A 25,289-nucleotide genomic window follows, 5' to 3' on the forward strand; every position below is an offset into this window, starting at 1 on the left:
CCAATCCTGCAGTATTTTAGAGGTAACATTTCTCTGGTTTTAAATAGTTTTTTTTTTTTCTTGTGTCAGAACAGCAAAATTGGAACCTTTAATTCTTTTGATTTGATTTATTTTTCCAGTTTCAAATTTAAAGATGATTGTAAAATTTTTGATAAAATATTCATGGCATAACCAGCCTTTGAAAATGTCCTTTTTTCTTTTCTTTCCTTGTTTTTTTTTTTTTTTTTTTTTTTTTTCACTGATAATCACACAACATAAGGAAGGAAATACTAATTTTCAATTCTAAATGTTCATTTTTCTCTGTTTGACATTAGGAACTTCATATGTTAAGGGAAGAGTGAACTGGAAAAATACCAACTTCACAAAGCAATGTTACATGGCAAAAAAAGAAGTATAAACTTAACAGCTATTCTAAAAGATAAGGACAATGTCTCTTACAAGAGCAAATTACATGCTGTTTTGCATTAAGCACAGTAGTTCTTTCTTCAATTTCCTCGGTAATTTGAAGTACCATTATCCCTCAGACTGGCTGTGCTGTGGTAAGATGAGCTTGAAGCTGAGATGGAAACTGCACAGCAGCAAAGACTTCTCGTTCCCCCACTTTCTGCTGACTAAAATAGCTCAGCAGCTGTGAGAGTGTCGTGCACTGCTGGGTTATCTTAGCAAAGGACTGCAGTTGTACTGATGCTGGAACCATACAAATACTAAGTCAGGGTGGCTGATGGCAGAACTGATGCACGGATACATTCTTGTGTGGAACCTGTTGACTGGAAATGGTCAGGAGGTTGTGTTTGTAATCATTTTTCTCACAGCTCCACCACGAGACACTGCCTCATGCTCTTGGTGAAGAGCAGGAGATGGTGTATAGCTGGGGCTAAACTTTCTTTTCTTAGAAAGAAGGTAGTATTGGCCTGTGCATTTCTGGTGTCTTTAAAAAGACCTGCTGTTTTTGCTGGTTTTGTTGTGGTTTAGCCCCAGCGGGCAGCTCAGCCCCACACAGCCGCTCACTCACTGTCCCCAGGTGGGGTAGGGGAGAGAATTGGAGAAGTGAAAGTGTGAGACCTCATGGGCTGAGATAAGGACAGTTCACCAGGCAAAGAAAAAGCCGTGCACAAGCAGAGCCAAACCAATTTGCCACTTCCCCCAGCAGGCAGGCATTCAGCCACTTCCAGGAAAGCAAGGCTCAGCATGCGAATGGCTTCTTGGGAAGACAAACGCCATCACTCTGAACATCCTCCCCTTCCTTCTACTTTACACCAGCTGTTATTGCTGAGCATGACACCACATGGTGTGGGACATTGCTGTGGCCAGCCTGGGCCAGCTGTCCTGGCTGTGTCCCCTCCCAGCTCCTGGAGCACCCCCAGGCTCCTCGCTGGCTGGGCAGCATGAGGAGCTGGAAAGGCCTTGGCTCTGTGTGAGCACTGCTCTGCAGCAACTAAGACATCTGTGTGTTAGCACCACTATTTTCATCAAGAATCTAAACAACAGGATCATATGAGCCTCTATGAAAAAAAAATTATCCCAGGCAAAACCATGTCCCCCTTACCTGCTCTCCACTTTCAGAAGCATGCTGGTACTGGCAGTACCAGTTGCCTTACTAAACATTTCTGTGGTGCTGGAAGGCAGCCTTTTCCAGGCTGTTTCCCCACCACTGCTAGAGCCATATGGCTCTTTAGAAAGCCCTAACACAGAAGGGATTCAAGTGATCATGGCCCACATATCATCAATGAGGCAATGAGCATGAGGCTTTAATAATATGAAGTGGATACTAAGTCTTGAGACAGTATCACCAGTATATGTACCCATGGATTTTGTTTTTGTTTTTGTTTTTTTGATCTGCCTAGTTTGTCATGAGTTGCTGTCTGGACTCAGTCTTGGGCAAACAGTTCTAGGTGTCTCTGCTTGAGCAGGGTTGTTAGACCAGATTACCTTCAGAAGTGGCTTCCAACCTCAGCTGTTCTGGGATTCTGTGATTGCATGTACCAAGCTCATTTTCTCACTCTCATTAGTGTGTGGAGTTCTTTTGGCTTTTGAAAAGTGCTGCTAAATTTACGTTTAAAGAATATTACCTTTTTATAGTTCTCTTCTACCATCTGTTGATGCTTACATAGGCTTAGGGTTACTAGCATATGCGTTAATAGGATCGTAACTAGATGGCAGAACACAACTGATTTATGGATGCCGTCACAGCTTAGGCACACTTTAAGGAGAAGGTACAGAAATGATTTATTCTGGGTATCATTTCACGCAGAAGCCTAGGAACTAGGACACAGAAAATGTTATTCACAGTTTCATGCATATTCACAACATGACTTATTTACTGTCCACCAGACTACGCAACTTCAAAGTGAGTGACATATTCTGCATAAATAAAGTATGAAAAATGAGATACTGCAAAACCAGTGTGATTTCAGTCTCCATACACCCTAGCTTCAGTTCTAGATACTTTTCCAACACTAAAATCGTCAGTTTTGCATCGCCATTAGCTAATGGTGAAAGAGAAATACTTACATGTTTGCTTTTGCCTAGAGACTTCCAAAATCCTATACAATTTAACATCTCACCTATATTCATATGTCTTGTAATGCCTGTATGTGACTCCATGATGAACAGGTATACTACAAATTTAACACTAAGTAATTATTGGAAATGTAGAAGCCTAAGATACAGATAGTTCTTTATTTTTAAGGAGAAAGAGCAGATTTTCTTTTTTTGGATGCTGCAATGTCTATATCCTGTAAAGCTAAGGGTGAATCACCTAGGAAACAGGGGTGGCATGCTGTTCTGGTGCTTGCTAATGCTGCAATTTGTGTATACAATTTCTGACCTTCCAAATTTGTATTTAATTTACAGGATCAAAATGCTCTATTTATATTTAGGAAGTTCATAGTTAAAATGTAGCTGTATGTTCACTCATTCCTTCATTCCCACCTTCCATGCATGCAACAGTAGGTGTTTAGGCATGCTGCTATGCCACAGTGTATTTAAGCTTTTTAAATTCCAGAAGCCATCTTCAAGCCTCAGTTGTCCTTGTCATCTCACATCTAGCAATTGAGAAATGCTAACCTGGTTGAGTTCCCCCTTTGTTGAATGTGTTGGGAGTCCAAGTGTAGGTAGGTCACTTGGCTTTACATAGTGAAAACCTATGCAGGTTTAGATGTAGCAGTGTTCAGATTGCCATCAGCATATCAAGTCCTGCTGGAGCCAGGGTACTCATTGCCATGGAGGAGGTTCTTTTGCAAAAGACTCCCTAGAGTACGCAAAGCTTTTATGTATTCTTATAAATCAATTAAAATGGTGCTTAAAACCAAGGGAATAATGGATTTAACTGTAGACTATCACATTCTAGTTGTTAAATATTGATTGTTTTATATTGTTTCAAACAACAGCAGTTAAAGACTAATGAAGTGTGAAACCATTAAAAGGTCAAAGTTTTTGTAAAAGTTTCTCTTTTTAAAATGTCTAACTTTGGTGTTCCATTTTGTGCCAATATTTCTGAAATCTGGCTAGTACAATGCTGTCAACTCCAGTCATTTCTTTTTAACATAAGAGACTCAAGAAATCATGGAAGAAGTATTTGGATGATCAGGGGCTTATGAGGGAAATCGTGACCTTGGTAAGACTAACTTAAAAATGAGATTACTGGTAAGCAGACTACAGCATTTTGTATCACTTCTGCTTTGCTTCATCCTATAGCAATAAGGTCAGTGGGAATTTTTCTACCTGTCCGTGTGGTAAAAGGTCATCTCTGGAAGCTATCATTTGCTAAGAAACAAGGTTTGCTGCCTGCCCATTAAGAAAATTTGTGATTTGCAAACATGCTGGCTCCAAGATGTTGTAAAAACTGGGATCACAGCTAATTAAATGACCCTTGTACTGACGTGGTGTAGGGAAGAGTGCATATGTGCTGAAATCTGACCACAGGTAGATTAAATGACTAGGCATAGGCTACGCTCAGTCAATGAGATACCTCAATGGAAAAAAGTTGTGAAGCCTGTGGCATAAAAGAGATACACGTATGAGCAGAAGTGGTGTCTGAAGCTGTCTGAAGATATGCAGCAACAGTTGCAATACAGGCCTTCCTTGTTCGTTTTCTCTCTGTGAGAATAAATTAGTTTAAAATAGATTTTTAAGCTACGTAAATGTCAGGCCACATCATAAGCAGGTGACAGTGAAAAATCTGTGTTCTCAGTGACTCCATAAGCTTCAGGTGGTACTGTGATGAATGCCAGGTATTTCTGCCCTTCACTGACCTTTTTGTCCTGGCTTATCTAGGATCTTTGCCAGATAGGAAGTTGTAGTAAGATGTCTGAAGTCTAGCATTGTATATTTATGTGTTTCAAACCAACCACTTCTGTGCATGATTTCTGCTTGTATGTTGCCTTTGGAAACTAATTCAAACACAGTGTTTTAAAGGAAGAAATGACAGTGTAAAAGATTCAGATTTCTCAGGAATTATTGTTTTAGGTGCTAAGCATCTTAATGCAGAATAAGTCATTCTATCCACCTCCGTGTTTCTTCTTTCACAAACCACTACTGATGTGAAGGCTGTGAAAGAATACAGAGCCCCTCCCTACCCCAAAAAGACAAAGCAATATACATACAAAGAACATGTTACTGTAGTAATTACAGGATGGACACTAATTCAGAATATGTGGGTACAACAGCTAATCAGGCTAATTAACTAATTACATAAAGAAGCTAATGATGTATTTTTAATTGTGTTTGTGAGGTTCGAATTTAGACCTTTGAAAATCTCACCTGCTCTGTATTTGTTGCCATGTGTTTGCTTTTACACCACCACATAATAATTTATTGAATATAAATGTTCTACTAAATTTAATTAGCAGATTGATGTAAAGGATCATATATGCTTTAAAATTCTGTGCAGACTGTGAGATATTTAAATCTCAAAATTCAAGACAAATTTTAAGACTTAACAGTATGGAAAATACAACAAGAAAGGAAGGAAGAGGACGTGTTATTTTCACCTGCACTGTAAGACAATTATCCTTAAAAATGTTTTGCATTAGCTTATTTCAAATGGAAGAGAAATACTACAAATTGAAAAGCTTTATTTTTTATTTCCCTTATACCTCATTATGCAAAGTACATTAATACCCTTTGTTGAAATGTGGTTCTTCTTGGATAGAACCTGAAAAACAAACAAACAAACAAAACAAAACACAGAGATCAGCATGAGGCAACAAGATATAAATGTTTTCAGGAAAACAGAAGAAAGAAGATGAGATGGAGATTTTGCAGCGGGAAGGTACTATCCCCAGGTTGTTCTACAGCAGCTGGAAAGCCTCTGTGCATGTGGCAAGGACTGTGTAGCGTGGCTGATGTCAGCTGTGTACTGCAGAATACATTCAGCCCAGAGAAAAAAGGCATCAGTGAGATGGCTGTGGTTCTGTAGGCAGCCACCTTCTGTGGCAGTGGGCCACTGGGGCTGGCTTCCCTCACCTGTCAGACACAGCCGTGGTCTGTGTGATGAGAATGGTTTAAACCATGGCTGTGGAACCATACTTGTTAAATGTATGCAACTATTTTTCTCAAAGGGCACTCTTTGGATGACTCTTCACCTGCATGAACCTGCTGAGAGGATCAGGTGTGCTTTTACTGCTAAGCATATTCCCATGCATACATTTTTTGCACTCTAAACTGTGAATATTACTCCCTTCATATAGCTATGGTTTTATTGCATAGTGCATTGTTTACAAGGTAATTGCCCATCTTTGTGATGGGACATGCCTATGGTGTAACTTAGGAAGGGTGGAATTTCAGCACCCGTGATCTTCCCTTTATGTTTTATGGAGACATATTTTTTGGACATATTTTTTTCTCCATTTAATGGAGACAGTATTTTTTAGACTTGCTTATTCTCTGAAAGTAGTCTACTTCTGAAAGTAGTCTACCTGCATGTTCATGTGGGCACATCATTTTCATTATGGATAGTGAACTTAGAGAGGAATTCCAGACACCGAGGACAGGGAGAGAAGTAACAATGGATTAATTGTCTCCAATGGAGTTCAGAAAGAGTATACCATAAATCTTCACACTGGTGTATTGAGTGGGAAATGTAAGCAGTTCCACTCTTGTATCCTCCTAACTTGTTTTAAAATTCAGGAGTTGTAAATGAGCCTGCAAGGCCAGTGCAATCTTCATGAAGATTCCATAATATTTTTATGAAAAGTCAATAAAATCTAATAGCTTTATAAAGTTGAACTTGTTGATGGAACGGTTTATTTTCATTTGAAATTAAAATTACAGGGAATATAACTAGGCAAAAAGGAGCAACTGAATTTGCTCTTTCAGAGAAACATTTCTCCCTTTCTTTTGTGTGTATATAATTCATACACAATGTTTTCTGCTTCAGATTCTGTAAAAGACTGAAAAACTGATTGAAAATATTTGCATTATGTGAATATCTTGAGATATGTAAAGATGTAGATATTTCTAATTTTTAAGCTGGCAGTAGGTCCTTTTACCAAGCCCAGCATTCCTTTTTAAACTGATTTGTAAATTAGGTAAAAACCTAATGAAAGGTTTTCATTGCAAGGCAGACTTCTTGGAGTATCTATATCTGTAATACCAGCTAGAACCATAGACATAAATTGTTTCTGCATGTAAAGCACAATTGTATTGATTTGTGTGGCCTTATGATCAGTCTTGGTGGTGGTAATGAACCTGTTAGTGAGATCATCTGCCTCTGGGGGGATTTTGTGGTCATTTTCCCCTTTTCTTTGGTACCTCTTAGAATTCCCAAGTAAGTATCACAGAACAGCATACTCGGCTCTGCTGTAGTGCAGGTATGTCTTGTTTAACTGCTGTACTGGGTCTGGCTGGGATGTTAACTTTCCCTGTAGCAGCCCATACAGTGCTGCGCTCTGCACTTGTAGCTAGAACAGCAGTGGTATCACACCGGTGTTGTGTCTGCTGCTGAGAAGTGCTGGCACAGCACCAGGACTCTCTCTGACCCTCCTAGGGGGTGGGCAAAAAGTGAGAAAGAAACATCAGCAGGGCAGCTGACCTAACACAACCAAAGGGATATTCCATACCATATGATGTCACACTCAGCAATAAAAGGTGGAAAAAGGAAGAAGAGGGGAGGGGTGGGCTCTCGTTGCGAAAACGTCTGTCCTCCTCCCGAACACCGGCTACGTGCGTTGAGGCCCTGCTTCAAGGACGTGGTCAAGCATCGCTCATTTGTGGGAAGTAGAGAGTAATTTCTTTCCTCTGCACTTCCACATAGCCTTTACTTGTTTTGTTTAGTTATTCCCTTTCCCCCTCCCTCTTCCCCTTTCCATTTTTTCCTTTTAGTTGAATTGTTTAATTAATAATAATATTTCCTTAATATTTTTTCTCTTTAATTAAATGATCCTTATCTCAACCCGTGAGTTGTTCTTTCCTTTACTTCTTCCCCTCCTCATCTGAGGAGGGGGAGTGAGAGAGCAGTTGTGGTGTTCAGCTGCCTAGCACGGTAAAACCACCACAACTGCCTGGACTCAGAGGTGCTTTTTATGAATCGCAATAGTGCTTAGGTCAGAACTGAGGTCTTGGGGCTCTTTTTTGTTGTACAGGTTTTGGTTCCTTACCTGTCATAATGTCCTGTGCCACTGGTAACTGGTGCACCCAGTGATGAAAGGAGGAAAGAGGAGGAATATGATCATCTTCAAGTTTAAATAATAATTCCTGAGGGCTGTGACTAAGCTTTACTGTTAGCAAGAAAGGGCTGGCCTTCCCTCTCACTCTGACTGACAGAATCCCCTCATGCAGCCACAGGAGAGAATCTGCATCTGCTCCCTGCATCTGCTGCATAGTGCAGCACAGCATCAGGCTTGGTGATGCCACACAGTGTCTCTACCTTTCGTTTGTACTTACCTCTCGACATGTTTTACCCAGTCCTAGTCCACCCAGTCCCCTCTTTCTTCTCATTGCTCATTGGTGTACATCACAGGAGTGCAAAAAGGCAGTCTGCCTTTTCGGTCAAGGACATCCCCCCAGACATGTCCAGTGCCTGCTGCTGTGCCCCCCTGCCCCTGACAGCAAGGCAGTGCTTTGGGCCACGCTGTTGGCGTGCAGTGTGTGTGCGGGGAGGAAATTAATTTCAGGAAAGGGTATTCAGCTTAATTTACGGAGTGCTCACGTGAAACACTTAGAGCAATTGTCAGCAGCATCTAAATATGCTGTTACTAAATTGAAGGTGGTGGATGGCTTTGGGCTTTTGGTTGCTCTGTATGTAGTCAGTAAACTCTCATTGCTGCCGATAGGGTAAGGAGATACACAAATGGTTTAGACTGGCACTCTGATGTGCTGTACAGACTCTGCAGCCTTTTATACCTTGTGGCAATAGGAACACTAGAAATAAATGTGCTTCACTACCAGCAACAGCTTATAGACATGCTTTCCCTTGCAAACTACCCCTAACTTCAAGTCTTTGTCAGATAACAGTTAATTCACTGACAGAGTCTAGCAAATGAACTTTCAACTGTAGAAAGATCGACTTCACAATTGTGTAGTTTGTGCAGCTGTTAAAACGATGAATTTTTTAAGCCATGTTTTGTTCTTTTCAGTCTGTAGCAGCTTCTGAATGTTCCTAGCATTCCCACATTTCCAGATGTTAAGGGCTACCCTGACTTTCACCCAGCAAAAGGGGTGAAGGTGAGCTCTGCTTCTCAGCTGGCCACAGCTACAGGAAAGTAATACAGCTCCATGCTGAAATGGACCGGATGAGCTCAGGCAGCCTGGTGACAAACATGGGATGGTTTAAGTCACTTGTCTGTGCCCAGAGCAGGTTTGGTAGGTGGTGAGGTAAGCATATGGCAGCTGAGGCAGTGGGAAGGAAGAGATCACCGCTTTTGCTGAAGTCAGAAGCTGTGTGGTTGGGGCACGCTTGTGGTAATGTACACAGATGAGGTAAGACAGATCATGATACATAAAAACACACTGTACCTGAGCTCCAGATAGGACTTTAACTGCATGGATACCTAGTCTGTGTTCTCTTTGCCTTTTTTTTTTTCACTCTGTGTGCTGTTATACACCTGTGTATATCGTTTTAATATCCACAGCTCCTCTGCCTAAAAGGGCAGCAACAAAATTTAAAGCTGCAATTCTAGGTTCTACCTACACAGAAATTTTGTAAGAAGCATCTTCCCCCTTAAAAATTCATAAAAATTGCTCTGGAGACATGAAAAAAGATATGGAAGACTAAATGAATATGTAATTTTGTGGTTCACACTCTCCATCTTAAATAAAAAAAATAACATTGTTTATTTATGGTAATAGAGCATGGTGGGTCAGGAGCTGACAACTGATAGAATTCCGGATGGTACTGCTCCCATCACCAGGCAACAAACGTGCGAACCCCCCAAAACTGGTAGTATTCTTGCATTGTTTTTGCCTTTCCCTCAGAGTTGCCTTACCACCATCCAGCTGAGTGAGCCGCTTACCTTGAAAAAACACTCAGGCTGCTACCAAACTTTTTTTGCACTTGGAGATAAAGCACAGATGTTAGCTTTCACTGTGACAGTACAGTGTAGGGCAAAGCTCCCAGTGCTGCTATGTGGGGAGCTCTTAGGGATTGTGGATCTGAATCCATATTCTTTGCGCAGGTGTGGAAAGCTTGTGAACGTGTTATTTATTGCCTGCTGGTCTACAACAGGTACTGGATCATGGTACTGCTGTCATAAGTGGAAATACCATATGGGAGTAGATTTTTTGTCCCTCCTCTTTACTGCAAAAGCAACAACAAAAAAAGTAGGGATTGGCACATCTTGTAGCTGATAGAGGCACCTTTTTAATAACAATTTTTTCTTTGCTGCTAGTACTGGTGGCCTGCTGGGAACAGAGAGGTAGTGTTGAAAAAGCACAGTGTTCTGATTGTCCTCAGATCTCTGGTAGCTTTTGCCAGCTTCTCTCTGCCAATTGCTGAGCCCACTCTAAACAGCAAGGTGCTGGCATTCTGGCTGAACACAAACTTTGCAGAGAACAGAACTCTTCAAGTCTGCGTTTGGCAAATGTCTGCAATTTCGGTAATAAGCGTAAACATATGAAATAGATTCCCTTGCTCACCGTGGATGCACTGCAATGTCTCAGTTACCAGCACACCTCTGTCACTAGATTGTGTAATACCAGTTTAATTCTGTGTCTTCCATGTGGTACAACCTACAATCACCCCTTGGGGTGGGTGCTTCTGTGCAGGGACTTTCTGTGGGGGTACAGCCCAGGCTACTAGTACAGCAGCACTTCCTCAGCACTTCTGTCCCTGCTCTCACCCTTCCGTTTCTCTCACCAGTGGACAGTCTCCAGTGTAATGCAGTGGCATTGCAGCAAAGGCTCTGCAGTCACTGCTGTCAGTGCAGAAGCTTGCGCAGAGGCAGGTGTACTTTTATGTCATGTGCACGTGCTGAGCATGGACTCCCTCTGCAATGCTGGCGTAGCAGGAGTTCTGCAGTGTGGCCCTTGCTAGCAGGCTGGGAACAAAATGCTAGACCAGAATGGCAAAGTAATCACTGATCTCAGACAACCCCTTGTCCCTTCAGCTTCAGCTGAAAATTAAAAAAAGGTCTAATTAGGGATTTATTCTAAGTGATGAGAGTAGAAACATGGGACAGGTTCACTATGGGTATTTCCTATATTGGATTTCTTCTGATTTCTTGAAATGTTCCACTGAACCATCTTGCCTTTGCTCCAGATTATCAGTGGAGACACTGGAGAACCTGTCCTATGAAGATTTCCACTCCTGACTTGACAAGCTTCGTCAGTGGGTTGTCTTTAGGATTGCCAAATCCTGTGTCTTCTGTATGCCACATTGTTTTTAATTGTCACATTCTGTATGCTACATTATTATTAATTTTCCTGGACTTCTGAGCTGCCTCCATGATAAGTAAGGCTCTTAACAAGGCTGTGGGCCTTGCTACTAGCAACTGCAGGAACTAGCATGGCCAAGCTATCATACGTGTATAAAGAAGACATCTTAAGATGCTCTGAGAGAGATGAATGCAAGCCTTTTGTAGGCCAGTCTCAGCTGTTGCTTTTCTTTATTTTCCCAAATTCAGTTCACTCACTGATCTTTGAATAGTGCACTTTTTGTTGTCATTCTGCATCCAACATCATCAGAGCTAAGGGAACTTTTAAGAAAGGACAGAAATACTCAGTTGCGGTTGGTGTGCTCCTGAGGTGCAACAGATCAGTGAAAAAAGACTTCTAGCAGGGAGAAAGTGATTGGAGTGCTATCAGGGGAGGCAGTTTATTATTTCCTGATTAAGTATATCGGTTCCAGTTACAGAAGGCAACGGAAAAGATAATCTCAGACAGGTGCAGATGCTTACCTTAACTGTATCACTAGCATTGCTGTTAGATATGCTCATGCCTACAAGCAGTAGCAGGTGCAAATTAATGCTCACAATTTTCCCATGTGGTAGGCAAGTGTATTTCTTACTTTTGCCAGGGAGAAGGCAAAGCTTCAATGGAGTAATCAAAGTATCAGTGCAAACAGAAAGGAAACAGTGAAATTCCCTGGAGATTCTTGGACGTCTGTTTTTTCCCTTTTGCCTTTCACACTGTTTTCATGACTCCTTACAGTTTCTGTTGTAGCAGCACAGTCACTGTGCTTTTCAGTTTTGCAAGGGGAGGATCCTGTGCTGAAGAACCCCAGCTGGCATTGTGGACTGCTCTTCTAGCTGTCACAAGAGAGGAGGAGAAATTTAAGAATGGGAAGTAAAAGAGCATTACTGTCCTTGTGAATCTTCCGTGTATGTAAAATTGGGATCCTGTTTGTGTTTTACACTGAAGTGGCTTGTCCTGTATTCTCTTGCTACATCCTATTGACAGTCCCTATTTTATACGAAGTGTTTACAAATTAAAAGAAAAATAGAATAAAGTAAATAGAATGTTAAGTGCAAGGGAAAGGGTGAAAAGATTTCCTGTCCTGTGAAATCTTCTCTGTTTAATGAAAACTTGTATTTTGCTCAGTTTTTCCAATAAAAGATTAGAATACTTCATAAGGTAAATGAGTGGAATACTTTGTAAGATAAATCAGATGCTTCTGGTGAGTTATGTCAGGCTTGTTGAATTTTCTGAAGCTTTCCAAAGCTAATGGTTTTGGATCATTTGGCTTGTAAATTGGGAATTCCCATATCTAGATGGCTGTTTCTGAAAAACTTGAGCAAGATCACTTTACCTCAGTTGAAATCAGATGTAAATTTCATTTTCAGTACAGAATAAGATTATTTGAACCAATAGTGATGTTTTCTACAGCCCCTTAAGATCTCTGAAGATGAGCTATCTCCATGTTACAGGAGATAAGTAACCTTGAAAAGGTCCTTCTTTTAATTTCTATTCTAATGTTATTTGGAGAAGTCTCAAGTACAGCTAATTTACTTATGCTTCTGAGGTGGGTTCTTTCTTTTAGTCTATTTTCTAGTTTATCTGAAATTACCAGAGAATCTCCTCTCTTGCTTCTCTTGCTGAGTATGATTTGCCACAGGACGTATGCCTCATTGGACCAGGGCCATGATCATAAATTGGAATTTCAGGTGTCACATGTTTTCTGTGGTAATAAATTGTGATACCTGAAGTGGCAAAATGTACAGGAATCAAACAGGCAGAAAAATTAGCCTGCAAGTGTGAAGTGACAGAATGGGAAGTGATAGAATAAATAAATAAAAAGTCTTGATTAGGGACTGTGCTTTTTATAAATGTTCTTTTTTCAAATGTTTTCTCCTTCTGAGAACCCTGCAGTGTTGGCAAACCTTCACCATGTGTACACAGCCTTCTTCCCATTAAAATGTGTATTTTTCAATACTTTCTTTTGCAAGCCAGTTACGTCTTTCATCTGTTTGCAATGCTAACAAAGCATCACGGCGTATTAGAGCCTGTTTGAAAATCCTTAACAAACTTGAATATACTTCTGTCACTGTGCTCCCATAACATGAAACCTTTTAGGGACAGGTAAAAGTATAAAAGGCAAAAATGGCTTGGAGGAATTACAGGGAACCTGTGGAACATGTACTAAGGAGTGAAACATCAACAGTGTGATTTGTATTTAATAAGCATGAACTACAGAGGATATTGTTTTCCACTGTGCTTTTGTAACCTCCTTTCATTACTGTATTTCACAAAATTAGTAGAGCTGCAGACTCAGGTGGCTACTCTTGTGGTTTGATGCTGATTTTGCTGCATTTTCAAGTTTGGATAGTAGCATAAACTGTCATGCAAGATTTTATTGTAGCATTTGTTTGAATTGCTCAGAAAACACTCTAATAAGATGCAACATCATACTACTGAAGAACAGAATTCTCATGGAATAGCAACCTAACCTAAAGCACATTTGATTTAAGTTAACATCTTGTGAGTAGTGAGAGATCATTACTAGTTAAAATACGGTTTTATGGGATGTTGTACAAGTAATTATCAGTGTATTCTAAAAAAAAAAATAATGGGAATTTTCAGCATTTTCATAGTGATTGCGCAATATTTTTTTTTGCCCTGTGAAACATACTGCATGTGACACAGCAATAGAAAACAGGTGATTTGCATAGCTATATGGAAACAAAATCAATGGTTCCATAGCCAAGACCTGTTTTCCTGTTTCACAACTCCATCTACCAAACCACACTGGTGTCACAATGGCTCGTATTCCAAATCCTGGCAGAATCTACCACAAAACTACCTTTAAAAAATGAGCTGCTGAAGAAAAAAAAAAGAGGCTTAATGTTATTGTGACACTTTTGCTGTCAGTATCGAAACCATTCTGACCACTGGATGTAAAGTTAATATTCTACCTGAGTGGAGATGGGATCTTTAAACAATTGGACTGTGCTTTGATACACACAGCACTTGTTTTCAGTTATATAAAATCTGAAGGTCCTGACTTTAAAACATGACATTTTTAGAGAAGAGTTCTGCATACCTTCAATGCCTAAAAAAACATTATCATATTTTTCCCACAAATGGTTGTTTGTTGAACCTGTCTTGTTTTCATGAAAATAAATTTGTATTTTTATGATAATTTTATTGTAAAGGCTTTTTGGAGACAAGATGGAATAAGTAATCAAAATTAGAGAAGTCATGATCAGAACATAACTAAATAATTTTGCTTTGATATCAGATTAGGTCTTGTTTCTTCCATACGATGACTGGTTTAGGAGGAATTGTGGTAAAGACAACATAAAGGGCCTAATCTTCATTCTACTGTAAAATAAGAAACAAAATGTTGAAACCTTGACTTACATGACAGGGCAAAAGAGAGTTTAGTTTTCTTGCCATTTGTAGTTGGGGATTTTCTGACTGCTTCTGACTGCTTTGGCACAAGCAGATCCTCAGCTGATGTAAGCTGCTCTTATCCTCCTGACCTATGATAATCAAATCTGACAATCTTAGAGAACAGTAGAAGTACTAGCCATAATTAAATGCCTTAACAATGCTTTAACAATTGATGAGGAGGATGGATATAAACAGGCTAAGGAATATCTCTAAATTTAATCAATACAGTGATGACATAGATGTGGTTTAAGCTGGAAATGTTTCAGTTTCCTTTCTCAGGCCCACAGGTCCCACAGGGACCACCTTAGATTATGGCCTTGAAATGGGGTCTAAATATCCTCCTCTGGTAGATTGCCCCCTTCTGCCCAAAGGGGAGAGAATTTGGTTTCATGAGGGGGTAGGTCCTGCCAACATGGGTTCATGAGGGGTCCTGCCTAACAGATTTGATTTCCTTTTATGATAAGATCATGCATCTAGTCAATCAAGGGAAACCAGCTGATGTGATCTTTTGGGACTTCAACAAAGCTTTTGACATCGTTTCCCATAGGATCCTACTGGACAAAATGTCCAGCATACAACTAAACAAAAACGTCATACAATGGGTCAGCAATTGGCTGACGGGCAGGACTCAAAAAGTTGTGGTAAATGGGGCTGTATCAGGCGGATGGTCACTAGTGGGGTCCCTCAAGGTTCCATTTTAGGTCCAGTCCTCTTCAGTGTTTTTATGAACAATTTGGATGTAGGACTCGAAGGTGTTTTGAGCAAATTTGCTGGAGGAGTTGTAGACTTGGCTGAGGATGGAAAGGCCTTGCAGAGAGATCTGGACAAGTTGGAGAGCTGGGTGATCACCAACCGCATGAAGTTTAACAAAAGCAAGTGACGGGTCATGCACCTGGGATGGGGCAACCCTGGCTATATGTACAGACTGGGTGAAGAGATGCTGAAGAGCAGCCCTGCAGAGAGGGATCTGGGGGTTGTGGTTGACAGCAAGTTGAATATGAGCCAGCAGTGTGCCCTGGCAGCCAGGAGGGCCAACCGTACCCAGGGGTGCATCAAGCATGGCATTGCTAGTCGGTCGAGGGAAGTGATTGTCCTGCTCTACTCTACGCTGGTGCAGCCTCACCTCGAGTACTGTGTGCAGTTCTGGGCACCACAGTACAAGAAGGACATTCAACTGTTGGAGAATGTCCAGAGGAGGGCGACGAAGTTGGTGAAGGGCCTGGAGAGGGAAACATATGAGGAGTGGCTGAGGTCACTGGGCCTGTTGAACCTGGAGAAGAGGAGGCTGAGGGGAGACCTCATCGCAGTCTACAGCTTCCTTGCAAGGGGGAGTGGAGAGGCAGGCGCTGACCTGTTCTCCGTAATCACCAGTGTTAGGACCCGCAGGAATGGTGTTAAGCTGAAGCAGGGGAGCTTTAGGCTGGACATCAGGAAGAGGTTCTTCACTGAGAGGGTTGTCGCACACTGGAAGTGTTTCTCCAGTGAAGTGGTCACTTCAAGCCTGTCTGAATTGAAGTGATTGGACTGTGCACTAAGTCCCATGGTCTAAACTCTTGGGTAGACCTGTGCGGTGCCAGGAGTTGGACTTGATGATCCTTATGGGTCCCTTCCAACTCGGGATATTCTATGATTCTATGTTTCAGTGGTAACTTCTGATTTTTTTTTCTTTAAATTTGAACCCTTAATTTGATTTTTTATCTCTGGCTGCTGAGTGGCTGTAGCCTTTCAAGAATAAGTAGTATTTAAGTTTTCAGATATGATGGTGGTTCAGTTGCTCTTTTCCTATGGTCTGTCAGCACTTCTCCAAATGAGATTTTTGTCTGGATAATGGAGATGAAAGTACTTTCCTGAAGGTCTGTGATGTAACTAACCCTGAGAGAAGAGTCACACCACTCCAGAAGGACTAAAGGCCTCATGGTTTTTCTCCCTCCTGTGACTCATCCCTGTTGTCTGTAACAGTGCTTGACCCAGAACTGTACAAATCAATTTGATGTGTAGAACTCTTTTGTTTGTCACCTCGAGTGACTCTTAATACTGATTGTGAAATTAGTATCAACAAAGTGACTAAAAATGTAAAGCATGCTGAGAATAAAGGAGTGAACTGCCTTTTTGACTTGACCTGACAGTGATCACTCCAGCTGACTACAGAGCCTGCATGGTTAAGTGTCATAAATTCTCCAGCTAGAGTAATGATGAATATGAAGGGAAAGAGCAATTGCTAAGGTTTGTAGATGTGAGATCGGATCTTCATGGGATCTTTGGGGATGATAAGACATGTCTGCAAAACCTCATCAGCTATGAAGAGATCCTAAGGTATTGTACAAAAACAAGTACAAAATGAAAAGCTATAACTAGAAGAGGCTGGAATAATTATCTTTGTTTACTTTGTATCCTTAGAGATGAACCTCATTTATTCAAAATCTGCTTTGAATATTTAAGTGCTAGCATCTTTGCTGTTGTTTTCAGGGACCTGAAATCTTTGTTGTTAGATGGCTCCTATGCAGCTGTTGCCATCTTAGCTGTAATAGGAGGTCAGTTTGCAGAAGATTCATTCATGGATTGATGAAGAAAACTTCTGGCCTTTATGGTTCCTTTGTTACCATTTTTCACAGAACCTGCAGATGAATAGTATCTTTTAGGACATTGAATCAACTATTGTCCACAGTAGAATCATTGCTAACAGCGCAGAGTTTGAAATCTGTGACTTTTTGTGGTGCCTCACTGATCTCTTTAAGGCATAAATTCAGTAATACAGACCATACAAACTTATCTTCTACATTCAAAGTAATGACAGGAAACTGTCTGTGTGATCTGGACATCTATTTTTTACAGAAAGAAATGGATAAGTCTCTCCTTTTTTTTTTTTTTTTTAAAAAAAAAAAAAGCTTTTAGTAGTGTTGATGTATCATTAATGCATGAATTTTGGTACTTATTTGCAAAGAGCTGTCAGAAAACAATCAGAACTGATAGCCATTTTCTATTCCAAACATAATAAGTCTGCATTAATAAGTGCTTGGCTGTGCTGCACTTGCAGCTTTGTAGGAGTGAACTGTGGTGAATATGAAATTAATCAGATGCCTGGGTTTTATTAATAGCAGGTATATGGCAGGCTGTGGGTTGTCCTTTATATTGTGAAAGAAAGATATGGATGAGTTAACATGGGTTGAAACTAAGAGCAAAAAAAAATAAAGTGCATTTTTTCTTTAATTTCTGCTTGTTTATTGCAGGAGTCACTTTACTGAAATCAGTATTTACACTTTGTTAAAACAGTCTAAAGAGGACTACATCTACAACCTCTCTGGGCAACCTGTGCCAGTGCCTCACCACCCTCTTGAGTGAAGAATCTCCTCATAACCTCTAATCTAAATCTTCCCTCTTTTGGTTAAACCATTCCCCCTTGTCCTGTCATTATCTGACTGAGAAAAAAAGTTGCTCTCCATTTTTTATATAAGACCCCTTTAAGTACTGAAAAGCTGCAATGAGGTCACCCTGGAGCCTTCTCTTAAGGCCGAACATCCCCAGCTCTCTCAGCCTTTCCTCACAGGGGAGGTGCTCCAGCCCTCTGATAACCTCCATGGCCCTCCTCTGGACCCACTCTAACAGCCCCACATCTTTGTTGTGCTGGGGCCCAGACCTGGACACAGCACTCCAGGTGGGGCCTCACAGGGGCAGAGCTGTGGGGGACAATCCCCTCCCTCCACCTGCTGGCCCTCCTCTCTTGATGCAGCCCAGGACGCAGTTGGTCTTCTGGGCTGCAAGCATGCACTGCTGGCTCATGTCAGGCTTTTTGTCTACTGGAACACTAAAGTGCAGTAAGGCCTCCCATGAGCCTTTTTTTCTCCAAACTAAATAACGCCAGCTCTCTCAGCTGATTCTCATAAAACTTGTTCTCTCAACCCTCCTCCACCAGCTTCATTGCACTTCTTTGGACATGCTTGAGCACCTCTACATCCTTGTAGTGAGGAACCCAAAACTGAACACCGTATTCGAGGTGCGGCCTCACCAGAGCCAAGTATAGAGTGACAATCACTTCCCTAGTACTGCTGGCTCCACTGTTTCTGATACAAGCCAGGATGCTGTTTAGTAGCGTCCTGTCATTTTCCAATTTGCTTTCCAAATGAGACTTTTATATAAAAAAAGAATATTTGCTAAAAACATTACACCAGCATTCACTTTTTATTTTTATTTTTATTCCTCATTGGTCTGTCAGCTAGGTATTCTACATAGAATTATGGAATCAGAGAACAGCCCAGGTTGGAAGGGAACTTGAAAAAAGATCAAGTCAAATTTTCTGTGGGAAAAGGGAGCCCTGTCCAGTTGCATCTTGAAAACCTCCAGTAATGGGGATTCATTCTGCCAAGTCCCCGAGGAGGTTTTTCCAGTGATTGAGTGTTTTCACTGTAAAAAAAATATTTATTATTTGAACATGAAACCTTTACTAGTGCAACCCGTACCCATTGCCCTTTGTCTTCTCCTTGTGGCTTCTTGTGAAGACTGAGTCATTGTCCAGCTTTCCTGGAGTCCTCTTTGAGTACTGGAGTACTGTGGTGATGTCCCCCCAAGCCTTCTTCAGGGTGAAATTCATGTGATCCTTAAGCTATTGTATGGGGTGAATATGTGTATATATTTATGTATTTTAATGTATTCATAATATTTATATTTTTTATAAACTTTTATTTATAAACTTGATTTTTAATGCAGAAGGTCTAGTTGTGGCTTTAGTCAATATGTTTGTGAGAGTTCAAGGGCATGGACGCCTGTTGCCTTCCATGTGGCTGGAGTCATGGCTTGGGAGCTTCTTCCTCTGTGCTTATACGTGGTTATTATAACTGGCATTGAATTTATATGTACTGGAAAATGCAGCTGGGGCCATTTTTCAGCTATGATGAGAAAGTTTTTCGTGCTGTGATTCCTTTCCTAGTTCATTTTGTCAAGTCACTCCCTTTTTCACCAGCACACATGACCACGGATATTTTTCTGCTGAATACAGCTCTGTCATTGATTAGTTGCTAGATAAGTTCAAGATACAGACCTCCATCCCACAGAGGAATAAGGGTGTGATAGTGCAAAGATGTGATAGTATGTATGTCTTCTGTTAGCAACAGAAGAGTGGGTCTGTGAGACTTATGCTGGGTCTGTGAGACTTATGCAATAGTTTTTGTTTGTTTGTTTGTTTGTTTGTTTGTTTCTGATTGCTTAATGTTAGTTGAAGTGTGTTTGAAATATTTTTTTCAGAAAGAATGATAAATCTGAATGTTGTACCAACTCATAGAAAAAAAACAACAATGCTTCCCCAGAAAAAACATGGTGGCCAAAACTGATGTTATTGCTGAATGTTTTTCTTTTTTCCTTTTTTTTTTTTTAACTGCAGAAAGTGAGTGAAAAAGTAGGAGGTGCAGAAGGAACCAAGCTAGATGATGACTTCAAAGAAATGGAAAGGGTAAGTCTAAATGCACATATGTACATTCACTATTACCACTCTTTTTTCCTTTCTAGGACAGGATTTTCAAAGCTTTTGTGTAGTAGTACGAATATGTTAGCTGAAAAGGTCAGTGGTGGCAGTTTTTTTCTAACTTCAGCTTTTAAAGTTAACATCAAATGTTTTAACATTAATTACTGCTAGGTGGTTTGTAGGGTATGTATCTGATAACAGCCAACAGAACCAGAAGCTATTTATTTGCACATTTTTGTAGGGAGATGGGGGAATAAACCTTGGATGGAAAATAGAGGAGAAGGGCATATCCTTTGTGCTTCTTCACACAGCGGAGGTACTACAGAAGTGATTTCTCACTTCTGATCTCTCACTTCCCCCAGCTTCTCTTTGAATGTGCCACAAGTTTAAGCACTGCCATCCAAACTGGAAATTGTTAAAGAAAATTCAGAAAACTGATGCTAGGTTTAGAGCTGGAAGTAGGACAGAGCAACAGCCATGGCTGAGTCCCACATATGCTTGTGGGTGGCTTGGGTTGGCAGCCCAGAAGATGAGTGCACTGAGAACTGAGAAGAGAACAGAGAAAGCTCATCGGCTGCCTCCCCGCTCCCCGCCTGGCCCTGTGTCGATTGCCAGCTTTTCCGTAGGCAGAGGACACTCTCCTTCTGCCTGCCCATGGCCTTCTGTTCCCTCGCCCCCACTCTCCTCTGCAACCTTCTAGCCATTTCTCGGCTCCCTACCAGGCAGTTCAGCTACTTGTTCACCCAGGGCAGGCAGACCTCTGCTGCTTCTTTGTGTAAAGCATAGAGCAAGACCTGGCAGATGGCAATGGCCCTAGAAAACAGGAAAGAGGTCAGTCACAGCATGCTGCAAACAACTTATCTCAGGTGTTCTTTTTTAAAATAGGAACTTGCCATTATGATAAAGAAGTTCACTCTGTGGGACACAAGCTACCTGCAGAGATAAGCAATGTGTCTTCGTAAATGCAGAGTACAGAACACATTACAGGGATCCCCAAATCTGCCAAAACGGCATTTTTTAATTTGAATTCTGATTCTAAGAGATAGAATAGTTGTATGTTTCACTATAAGCAATTTAGGAAAATGATGCAGAACACTTCTTAAGAAAGCAAGAATTCCTACTACAGTAAAAGAGAGTAATGATAGTTCTGAATTGTTGCTTTATTTTAAATTCCTAAATACAAAATACTTTTTGGTGGAGTGATGCAGAGGAAATAAATGGTTGATGCCTTCAAGCTAATAATTTTCTTGAAATCAGATGGCAAGGAATACTATGTCTTCCCTATCCAAATTTTACTAAAACTAGCTCTGAAAGATGTACACAGTGCATTTTATCACTGGTGGTTTTGATTGGCATCTGCTTTTCTCTTGGTTTGCCACCTCCTAAGGGACTAAAGATTACTAATTCTTCAAATAGGTTTCAATGACCTTTCTACCAAAAAGGTTATCCCGTGGGGTGAGGCAAAACATCAGACCATTGCAGTGAATTGTATCAAATTCCCTGTACATCCCGAGGTACTCTGTACTGATGGCCTTACTTAAGAGTGATTCTGCTACAAACAGAAATGATGGACTCATGTTTCGATATTTTTCATGCATTATCACCATTCTGGAACCAGAGCTGGATTTTACTCAACAGCTGTGCTCAGGGACACAACATTAAAATGATAACAGTTAAAAGAATTCATAAGAACAAAAAGAAGAATGAAACACATATAGTCCTTGTCTGACATCTCTTTTCATGTTTCTTTTTGTTTAACTTTCTGTCCTTTAGAAAGTGGATGTTACCAGCAGGGCAGTTATGGAAATAATGGCGAAGACAATAGAATATCTTCAGCCCAATCCAGGTAATATAGTTTAACAGTCTCACAGTACTTGGAGCTGTTTTTGAAAATACTCTTTTTCTCACCATTGTGTTGTCTGACAGATGACATCCTTACTGGTGCAGCTGAGATTAATGCAGAGGCAGTGAAGTGACTGTGGAGTGAAAAGGCAGAAATGAGTACAGGCTTCTGTGTTAGGCTGCCAGTGAGATAGAAGGATGGCTTTGAGAGACTTTTTTTTTTTTTTTTTTTTTTTTTCCTTCCTTTAGGTAAAAAAAGGGCAGCATGTGCCTAGAAATTGTGTGTGTTTGCATGAAAGCATTTGCATGGTGGTGGTGTGAGGGTGAGGGCTCCCTGGGGGCTGGAGGTGGCTGCAGGTGCTGCACAGGGATGGCAGAGCAGGGCCTCCCAGTCATAGCCCGTCCAACCATCCCTGCCATCACTGGTACAACATTAAATTCAATTACTTAAATATTTCCATAATGATCTAGGAATGCAAGGGTTTTGAGTCAATGCCAGCTTCACTGATGGCATCAATGAGTTATGCAAGTGAAGAATTAACGTGAAAGTAAAATTAGTCTGTTTACCTACTATTAGTGTCTTAGAGTTTTATGAAAGTACAGAGAAAAATCATTCATTCAGTGTCTCTTTATAGCTGGAAACAAATTCAAGCTAGTGTGAAATACTGTATTGCCAGTGTGGTAGAATGAAGGACCATTGGTGGTATAGCTTAATTGGTGATATTTGTATGTTAGATAACAGAGGAAAGGAGGATTAATTCGATGATGCTGCCAGTGGATTGATAAAAGGAGGATGAATATTTACAAGAACTGTTAAAGAGAAAATAATGACTAAAACGGTTTCTATGTCAACAGATGGAATACTGTTTATGACTTGAGTCCACAGCTACATTGCTCATCATCAACAAGCACTCTGCAGGAAAAGCAATAGGATTGACAAACATTATGGGGCTAGTGATAAAATTGTTAACTACTGTCAAGCTGCTGTTGTGCAACATCATAGAGACTGAGTAATAAGTTTTGGCTCTTCTGTGCTTCTCTGGCTTGCCTTCCTGACACATCTGAGTGATTATGATTGCTGTGAATTACAAAAGAGGCTCGCTGCAACAGAGCGGAGAGCAAAATCTCTGGAAGTAGCTCAGAGTCTGATTTCAGGCACCTGAGGCTGTTATAAGATTGCACTGCTCCAGGAAGGAGCAGTTCCCATACCCCAGGTGCACATTTTTTTCATTTGCTTGTGGAGTGTGTGAGTAACATCCGAAGATTAAAATGGTAATAGACAGGGGAAGATTTACTTTTTTTTGCATAACAAATGAGATCACATTATTTGCCAGCTGGGCAGAGGTAGCAGCTGGAGTAAGCAGAAAGGAGGACTACCTCTTGTAGCTCTCCCCTGATCTTGGATTGGTTTATGCCAATTGCAAAAGGGCTTCTTTATAATGATATGAATTACATGGAAAAATTACATTCTTCTTCAATAAAAGAAAAAAGATTATTTCCATACAACTATATTACTATTTGCCAAAATAGTATTTGAGGCACCCAAACTACCTATTTCCATTATTTCCTTTTGTTGTTGTTGTTGTTGTTAGTTTGTTTTTAATAAGAAATAGAACCATTAAATTAGAAAGTGGAGGGAAAATTAATTGAAAATAAACAAACCACACTTTAACAGCAATATGCTTTTCTTTAGAAGCTTACCTGATTTTCATAGGATAAAGAAAGTTTGGGGTGCACTGCACACTCCTTGATAAGTAGGATATGCCCTGAAAACAGCATTATCCTTGTATTACGATGTACAGCAGTACGAGAGAGTGACTATGTTCATGGTATTTTGGGTGATCAACAAATGAAGTAAGCACTATTGCCCAACTTCAATGAACAGTTAGTGAACTGATAGTAGAAGGAAAAGAAAGGAAAGGAAATAAAACGGAAAACGACAAAGGTGAAGTTATTGAAAGGGATGTTGGGCTCAGGTTACTGTGAAGGAAAAAGCTTTGTAGACTTCCAATTATGAAAAAAAAAGGAAGGCCACTTGAAAAATGACTAAAATTAAATATGATGAAGGCTTGGAGACTTTCCATGAAGATGTACATGTAACTTGAAGAAAAAGAGATGAAAGATGAACATGATTGAAAGTCGAAATAATGAGTATAAAGACAGAACAAAGAATTATGTTTCACCATGGGTCTGTTAACACTTGCTATTAACGTGAATCATAAGTGACAGCAGGGAAGTCAATGCAAATGAGGGAATTGCGAAAAGAATCAAGCATTCAGATCACTACCATGTGGTGCTTTGTACGTCTGTGCCTGTCTTCACTCAGGTTGAGACATAACTTAGAAAAGAAAGTATGTGGCACTAACACAGCAAAAGCAATAGAATTGAAATGGGTCAGGATTGGATTTTCAGACTGAGCACAAGCCTACCTCAGCTCCCCTGGAAGGTAGTGGAATCAACTTTAAAAGACAGAAAGTGGAATGAAGACACTGGTGGATGTATTTTAAGATTTTATACTAAAACAAAATGATTTGGGGCTTTAAATTTCCAATAAAGTTAACTGTAGAAACCAAATTTAATGCTTACAATGAATAGATGAATCATTGAAGCATGAATTTTTCATGCTTACCTCTCTCCTCTTCTTAACCCTTCCCTTATTGTTCTTTCATCTATTCCATTCTTTCATATACTTTTTCTTTATACTCTTGCCAGCCTGTCTAGAATATAGCCACATTTTTGTTTTTTAAAATTACCTCTTATGTTTTTGCTTTAATTTCTGAAAGTATTCCCATTTGTTCCCGTTTTAATTCAGCTTGCTGCCTCTATTTCTCTTTCTATTTCTTGTCCTACTGATTTTGTTTGTGTCTGGGTTTCCTTTTGTGCTTCTGTATTTTCCCTTTTCAGCCATCCTTTCAATGCCATTTTAAAGGCCACACACTTCATTAAAATGCAGTTTCTTATACGGAACAGTCAGCTAGTCAGCTGAATGTAGTTTTGTAATGGGTAGCAGCACAAGGCACCAAAAAATTCCAAGTGAAGAAAAGCATGATGTGATGGCACTGAAGGACAGTGAAAAAGCTTACAAAAATAGGGTTACTATATATTTAAAACATGTTACTTTTTCATAGCTGCTTCCCAGGCAAAATAAATACTATGATGTTTGCCTGATTTTCCTTTGTTTGCACATCTATGTCTGTGCATATGCCAAGAAGTGAAATATATTCAGCAACAAAAAACATCTCTTGATATACGCTATTCAGCAGTAAATTAAGAGCAAAACACTTGTTGACTCCATCCTGATGATGTTTTCATCTTACAGAAATGCGTGCAAGGCTGAGTGTTGAACAATGACATTAGCTACTGATGTTTTGTCCACAGAAATGCTAACTCATACAAGCAATTGTCAAAACTGAATCTTTGCATGGAGGAAGGTAGAGGCATTCACAGCTGCTGTCCGGTAGCACATAAAATAGTGTAGGCAGAGACACGTGCTTTGAGTCAGCTGTGCTGGCAAAATTTGAAGTAAAATGAAATTACTTAATTCAATCTCTGCAGACCATTCACATTTTGTAGTTGCAAAAATTCACTTTAAAGCACATCATCAAGCAAATTATTTAGTTTATTTTTGCTGCCTTTTTTTTCATCCATTATGACAATTGTGCGCTTTTTTCTGATCTGCAATTGTGTATTTGAAATAAACTAAAGTACAATCAAAACCATACTGAAG

At 40.2% G+C, this 25,289-nt stretch overlaps 1 protein-coding gene across 1 annotated transcript in view; it reads left to right on the forward strand.

The window, feature by feature from the left end:
• SH3GL2 (SH3 domain containing GRB2 like 2, endophilin A1) overlaps positions 1 to 25,289 on the forward strand; it is a 90,890-nt gene that overhangs the window by 54,563 nt on the left and 11,038 nt on the right. The window contains exons 2-3 of the mRNA XM_035310078.1: positions 19,640 to 19,708; positions 21,494 to 21,566. Coding sequence (XP_035165969.1) covers positions 19,640 to 19,708; positions 21,494 to 21,566 — 142 coding nt within the window. The remainder of the gene's footprint in view (positions 1 to 19,639; positions 19,709 to 21,493; positions 21,567 to 25,289) is intronic.

This window comes from Oxyura jamaicensis, chromosome Z, assembly GCF_011077185.1.
Source record: "Oxyura jamaicensis isolate SHBP4307 breed ruddy duck chromosome Z, BPBGC_Ojam_1.0, whole genome shotgun sequence".
In the NCBI taxonomy this organism is placed as follows: domain Eukaryota; kingdom Metazoa; phylum Chordata; class Aves; order Anseriformes; family Anatidae; genus Oxyura; species Oxyura jamaicensis.